At 42.0% G+C, this 7,711-nt stretch overlaps 1 protein-coding gene across 1 annotated transcript in view; it reads left to right on the plus strand.

Moving 5' to 3' along the window:
* The window catches only part of LOC105034363 (beta-galactosidase 3), a gene marked incomplete in the record, with an annotated part of 119,766 nt that extends 112,055 nt beyond the window's left edge, over positions 1 to 7,711 (plus strand). The window contains 5 exon segments of the mRNA XM_073261571.1: positions 5,062 to 5,172; positions 5,519 to 5,730; positions 6,552 to 6,709; positions 6,712 to 6,887; positions 7,283 to 7,711. Coding sequence (XP_073117672.1) covers positions 5,062 to 5,172; positions 5,519 to 5,730; positions 6,552 to 6,709; positions 6,712 to 6,887; positions 7,283 to 7,393 — 768 coding nt within the window.

Raw genomic sequence — 7,711 nt, forward strand, 5'->3', positions numbered from 1 at the left:
GTTGCCGCCGCCTGCCCGGACAGTATCGCCGATCGGATGGCCGCCTGCGATCACGACGTGGGTGGGCACAGTGGTGTGAACCATCGATCGCTCCTCACATTTCCCTTTTTTTTGGATCTTTAGATTTGGACTGTCGGCTCGTCTCGATCGCCGTTGGACTACCAGGATCGTCGCTGGGTTGCTCTCGATGACCACTTGCAGTCACCGCAAGGGTGGTGGAGGTGGGCACGGCAAGAGAATCGCCACACTTCCCTTTCGTTTGGCCTTTCTCTTTTTATTTTTTTGTTTGAAACCCGATGGAAGTAGAGAAAAGGACACGCAACCGGCATCTCCACTCGTTGGGATCACTGTCGAGCTCTTCCAGATGGCCACCAGTGACCAATCCGGCCACGTATGAGAGGGAAGAGGGAACGGCGGCGGGAACCACCGTCCCTCAATTTTTTGTGTTTTTTTTGTTTGATGCGGATCTGGATGGAAACTCAAGTGGGATTCATCGCCAGCTCTTCTTAGAGGTTGTCGGAGCTCAATCGCCCAACGCTAGTGAGAAAAGAAGAGAAGGGATGGCCACAGGGAGATTTGTCTTCCTCTCTTTTATTTATTGTTTTTAATTGAATCCCAAAACTTTCATTCTTTATTTGATTCTAATCCCTTATAAAATCATTGATTTTGATTCTAATCCTCTACAAAATCCAGGCTTTGGTATTAATTGTTGAAAAAATTTAATGAATCTCATGCAGAAGATTAGAATACAAAATAAATTATTCAATAATAGATCCCAAAAGATGAAGAATAATAATAATCAACCAATCATATATGAAATTCTTGAGCAGCCATTAGCGATTGCTATACCAGCATCTTGTGGAAGAAGAAAACAACTGCGACGTAGATCTTCCTCTCCATCTCCACTTCATGCCTGTCTCCTCAATGGGATAGGTTCGCCCTAGGAAAGCAAATAACTTAATGCCCTAGGATTTCTCTATAGACGGATATATATATAGGAGTGGAGCGGGATCTAGCCGAGTTAGTAATGCTAATTGGTCCACCCATCATAGAGCCTATTAATTGATCAAGCCTACACCAGTATCTGCTACATCACATGACTAAGACAATAGGATCCAAAATAATATGATCACAGATAATCATGGATTTCTTAACAATTCATTCAGACGACAACTTAGTCCGTATTTTTTTGTAACAAATCAGAATGAGCAATTGGTTTATAATCAATGGAAGCCCACCTTATGAGAATTTCCAACATAAATATCATCAGCTCAGAAAGGAAACCGATACATTACAACTTTGATGTTGCATTCACAACTTTTACTCCACTCTTACTGCAAATACTGTGATGCTATCCAAATAGCATAGAATTTGATATTTGAATGAGTAGAAGGAACATATTGAGTCTTATTGCCACATCGTCAAACTCCATCTACAATCTTCTTAACAATATCTGACTACCCAGGCGCAACATGACTTCTATCCAAAAATTGAATTCTTGATGAGCTCTCATTTTTAGTTCAACATGAGCTTCTTAATGGTGATAGCATCATGGAGAATATTTACTTTTATTATCTGTGAAATATTAGTTTGTCTGTGTAACATCATCAGACTTCATTATATTTTGTGTATTTTATATCAAAGGTACCATTTCCTATTACAATTGTACTCATTGGCCCATCACCTCTAGTAAGAGTAATTGCATTACTTGATGCCCCATTTCAGTTCCTCAAGTTAATTCTAATTTCATAAAATTGTATGAAAAGTTGAGCTCTACTTTTGTTTGTATCTGTTGGGGAGGATTCCTAATGAGTACGGAATATGGATCCCCCACTTAGGATCTCAATGTCGGTGATGGTGTCGACACTGCAACAAAAAGAAAGGAGATACAATAAAGGGCACAATCAAATACATGGATTAACTCAAGGTTTACCTCTACGAGGCATGCCAGCTTCATTTCAGTTCCTCAAGTTAATTCTAATTTCATAAAATTGTATGAAAAGTTGAGCTCTGCTTTTGTTTGTATATGTTAGGGAGGATCCTTAATGAGTATAGAATATGGATCCCCCACCTAGGATCTCAATGGCGGTGACGGTGTCGACACTGCAACAAAAAGAAAGAAGAGATAAAATAAAGGACAATCAAATATGTGGATTAGTCCAAGATTTATCTCCACAAGGCATGCAAGCTTCACCATGAAAGAAGAAAATAAGTACAAGAGGAGATCACATCCTCTTAACTCTCATACATCAATTTTTCTCTTAACAAGAAGTACAACCCTCACAAAAGCTCTTATTGCTCCTCCAAAGAGACTCACAGGCTTGTCGTAGCAGGGTCCTCGATGCCCTTGGATGCTTTCTATGTGCTCTCGACCGCTACATCATGCCTCAGCCTTTGTCCCTATACTCACAGCCACTCCCACGCTCTCTCAGAGCTCTCGATCATTCTCAAGACACTCTTGACTGCTGTTGTTTGCTACCTCGCTAATTCTCTCGAGCATTTTATCTTTCGAAAGCCTGAATCCACATCCTAGCCACGTACAGGAGTTTTAACACGGCTCCTATTAGGATCAGACTCCAAACAGAACTCTAGAAGCCTTTGATCATGTTTGCAGAGCCCTCACAATCGTCCGATCGCGTACATTGCGCTCCTGGCCGCTCAATCACCCCCGCTCGCCAACCAAAACCATCGAATCACGTCGCGGATGCTTGCCCGTTGTTGGATTGTGCATATCCGCTTGTGCATCGCGACAAATCGGATTTCGATTGCGGCGGTCCACGAGCGAGTGGACCGTGACTCCGTATGTGGTCCACGATGGACCGCATTACAAACCGGTTGGGCTGCATGCGTCCACGCACCTACACTGGCCTAGCACACAGCAGGCCCTGCTTGGGTCGCGCACGCTGCAAGCCCCTCCTGGGTCGTGCACATTGTAGCGGGCTGGGTGCTTGCAGGCCGGGCCTGCGGGTTGCGTGCTGCAGGCCTTCGCATCTGTCGGGTTTGTCTTTTGCTGTGGGTCAAATTCAAGGCGTCAAATCCCAATAAATCTCCATCTCAACTCGACATTCGGCCTCCACCTGACTTTGAGAGCTTTTAAATGATCTCGTCTCCATGTCTTGGGGCATATGCCTATCTACTCATGGATGGGCAAATATGAGTCCAACCAGACCGCTCGATAGCATCTCTGTCATATGCTATGACTTGCATGACTTGAGATCTGCTCTCGGTGTAGCCTCCTGGTGATGTCGTCTATCATCTTCTCGAGTCTTTCATCTTATGCCCGATCCACCTCCTGGAGCTTCACTTCGCACTGGACTCCTACTGACATCTTTCATGGTAGTCGGCTTCTCGTACAAGAGAGCATCGATCAACCTCTATTGGATGAGCGCATCCTTCATTTTTGCTTGCTATAGGGATAAATTGCTTTTCACATCATACCGGTTGATTTCTACCTTGATTGAGCCTATTTTCTCCATCTTCTTCAATCCTGATCAACACTGCCGCAATCCGGACCTGGCACTCTAGTACCACTTACTCTGATACCACTTGTTAGGGAGGATCCCTCACGAATGCGGAATATGGATCCCCCACCTAGGATCTCAATATCGGTGACGGTGTCGACACCGCAACAGAAAGGAGAAAATAAAGGACACAATCAAATACGTGGATCAACACAAGACTTACTTCCACGAGGCATGCAAGCTTTATTATGAAAGAAGAAAACAAATACAAGAGGAGATCACATCCTCTCAACTCTCATACATCAGTTTCTCTCTCAACAAGAAGTACAATCCTCACAAAAGCTCACTGCTCCTCCAAGGAGACTCTCACAGGCTTGCCGTGACAGAGTCCTCGATATGCTTGGATGCTTCTTTTGATGTTTTTGGTTGCTACATCATACCTCAGTCTCTGCCCCTATGCTCACAGCCACTCCCACGTCCTCTCCGAGCTTTCGGCCGTTCTTAAGACACTCTCGGCTGCTACTGCCTCCTACCTTGCTAATTCTCTCGGGCGCTTTCTTTTGAAAGCTTGAATCTGCATCTAGGCCGCATACAGGAGTTCTAACATAGTTTCTACTAGGACTCAGACTCCAAACAAAACTCTAGAAGCCTCTAATCATGTCCGCAGCGCCTCTATGACCGTCCGATCACGCTCCTAGCCATCCGATCACGCCCGCTCGCCAACCAAAATCGTTGGATCATGCCTGTGCACGCTTGCCTGCCGTTGGATCGTGCACATCCACCTGTGCATGGCGATAAATCGGATTTCGACTGCGGCAGTCCACGGGGAGTGCATGGATCGTGACCCCCTATGCAGTCCACAGTGGATCGTGTTACAAACCAGTTAGGCTGCGTGTGGAGCCCGTGCTGGCCCAGCGCACAGCAGGCCAGCACGCCTGGGCCGCACGCGTGCTGTAGGCTCCTCCTGGGTTGCGTGTGCAGCAGCGGGCCTGGGCACTTACAGGCTGGGCCTGCAGGCCGAGCGTCCGGGCCGCATGCTGCGGGCCTTCGCATGTGCCGAGCTTGTCTTCTGCTATGGGTCGAATTCGAGCCCGAGCGTCCGGGCCACATGCTGCGGGCCTTCGCATGTGCCGAGCTTGTCTTCTGCTATGGGTCGAATTCGAGATGCTAAATCCCAACAGTATCATATACGTCCATTTCAGAGGTTTCTCTTTTGTGCTGTTCCTCATTTAAGGGAGGCTATTAGCAATGTGTTCCTCAGCCCATAGAATGTGAAGAATACTGTTGTTGAGAAGCTCTTCTATCAGGGAAATTTCACTAGTTGTGCTCTCTAGCTCTATGACTATTTTCATAAGCGCCGGATATACTTCAGCATCACTTCTTTATTTATTTATTTATTTATTTAATGCACATACATTGCATGATCACAACAAGGTTATTAGTGCGAACAACAACAGGCAAATAGTGACATCAATTTTCATGTCTCAAGTTTTCTCAAAATTGAAATGCCTTTTCTTGTTCCTTGCTGTCAACAGTGTTATTTACTAACCATTGCAGGAAGCCTAGTTCTTATGTTTTTTTCTTCTTTGCCTGTTTGTAGATTGGGTTAGAAGGGGAGCATCAAAATATATTCAAGGCAGATGGTAAAAATGATGTGAAGTGGATACCAAAATCAGACCCTCCAAAGAATCAACCTTTGACATGGTACAAGGTACATTATTGGCCATTCTTATCTTTATCGATTACTTTGATATTTTAAACAAGGTTAAATTGGCAACAGTTTGAGACCAACAGTCATGAACATAAGGATTTTACCAGCAGTAAATTGGTTGGGATGAGAACCATGCTGTAGCGAGCGACAATGACAGCTTTTATTGTTCGTTCAGCTTGCAGTATAGTAGTTTGTTTGATATTTGACTTTGTCATAGTCATATATTCAGAAAAATAAAAATGTTTTTGGCATGCTCAAGCTTTGTAATTTGTCATGTTTTAGAGTAGTTATTCATCCCCTTTACAATAAAATTTATGCAAATATTGTCTCTCTTAATGCTTTGCAGGTCGTTGTGGATCCTCCAGAAGGAAATGAGCCTGTTGGGCTGGACATGCAATTTATGGGGAAAGGCCAAGCCTGGCTAAATGGAAAAGCCATTGGAAGATATTGGCCCAGGACAAGTTCCATACATGATGAATGTGCTCCTAGTTGTAATTACAGAGGCAAATTTTTCCCAGACAAATGCAGAACAGGATGTGGAGAGCCAACTCAGAGATGGTAACTAAGTAAAATTACAAAAGAAAAACTGAATGACATTAGCTTTTTCTTTTTGATAGAAGAATGAAGTTAGTTTATAATAATTAACAAAGTCCATCTAAAATTTTTTTTTTGGAATATAAAAGGAAAACCCCCTTCATTACAAAAACCTGTTACAGGAAAAGAAGAAAAAGAAAGAGAAATAGAACTGGAATCATTTCTATGTCTGAAGTAGCTGTATAGTTTAAACGAAAATGCCTGAACCCACGAAAAAAATTGACTTCACATTTTACTCATTTTTTCATAATTAACCTAAAAAGTTTTATCATCATAAAGGAAAAAAGTTGTTTCTGCTTCTTATAGTAATTCCCATTTTCATTTCTGACTATGCTGGCAAGCACCCAAATTTCTGATGAATAATTGTAAATTATCTGAAGCTAAAATAATCAGCAGGTTATATAGGACATGTATCTGCTGATATAGTACATATTTTGACTGTTTACATGGTTTTATAACAGGAAAAAAAAATATGCTAGTTGCTTCTTACTTAACCATAGGATCAATCTTGAAAAGGAGATATGCTCGAATTTCAGAATGTTGCTTATGTTGCTCTTTTCAGATCTTTATTTTTGTAGACTTGTTACTGCTTGCATAGCTTTAAAAGACATTGGAAAATGCAGTTAATTTTATATCTTTTCCTCAATCAACTGCATCACATCACTATGTCATTTGCGTTGATTGTGCTTAATTTCATGAGAAGACTTGTAGCTGCTTTTTTTTTTCTGAACATCCATGGACATTATCTTGCAAGCATCCATAATCCTGGTTTCTTCTTTGGCCAGGTATCATGTCCCCAGGTCCTGGTTTCAACCATCAGGGAATGTTCTGGTGATATTTGAAGAGAGAGGTGGAGATCCTACCAGGATTACCTTTTCAAGAAGGCGAGTGATAGGTCTCTGTGGATTTGTATCGACAGAGCATCCTTCTGTGGACCTGGAATCTCGGATCAGAGCATCAAAAGCAATAGCGGAGATAAGGCAGCAGTGCACTTGACTTGTCCTGAGGGCATGCTTATTTCCTCCATTACATTTGCCAGCTTTGGAAATCCAAGTGGAACATGTAGATCCTACCGCAAAGGAAGCTGTCATTATCCCAACTCCATCTCTGTGGTTGAAAAGGTATTATAAATCATTTTAAAAATAATCTCAGAGTGATAATGATTTTTTTCTTTGTAATTTTGTTTGGATTAATAATCAAATCATCGCACTAGATTTTTTTTTTTTTAACAAAAAATTCAGCATTACGACTAAAAGATATATTTTGACCCTATAGTTGTTGAAATGCAAAACTTGGATAGGCACATGGAAGCTTGCAAGATATACAAGCAACACTCTTACAGCTACATGCTTTGCCATGAAAAGACAATATAAATCACACGACTTCATAGTAAAGGAAGATCCTTGCATTGCAAGGCAAAGCATGTGCCTCTTAATTGTATGGAGATATCGCTATCCAAAATCATCAGTTATTTAAATGATTTCTTTGAGCTTATGGTGTTACCTTGTTATGGCAGGCCTGTCTACATGAAAATCAGTGTGCTGTGTCATTGTCTGAAGACAGCTTCGGTAATGATTTATGTCCCAGCATGGTTAAGACGCTTGCTATTGAAGCAGCATGTAGCTAGTAACATGCGGGCCACTGAGGTTACCATTTCCAAAATGTTGCATTGATGAATATCGTTCAAAATAAGGATCATTAATTTATTACATGCAGATATGAGTACCATATTGTTTGTCCCTAATTTCTGATTCAGAAGGGGAAAAAGCTGCTGTCGAGCAGTGCGTTTCAGTTCACGTATTCTGTAGGATCAGTTCATTTTGATCTCAGTGGGGAAAATAACTATGCTATTCAAGTATGTATTTTGGTTTTTCATTAAATAGAAATGAATGTTTTTGCTCTTCTAATTCTGATATTTTATACTCGGCCTGCTTTGCAAGTACAA

Source organism: Elaeis guineensis, chromosome 8 (assembly GCF_000442705.2).
Source record: "Elaeis guineensis isolate ETL-2024a chromosome 8, EG11, whole genome shotgun sequence".
NCBI lineage: Eukaryota > Viridiplantae > Streptophyta > Magnoliopsida > Arecales > Arecaceae > Elaeis > Elaeis guineensis.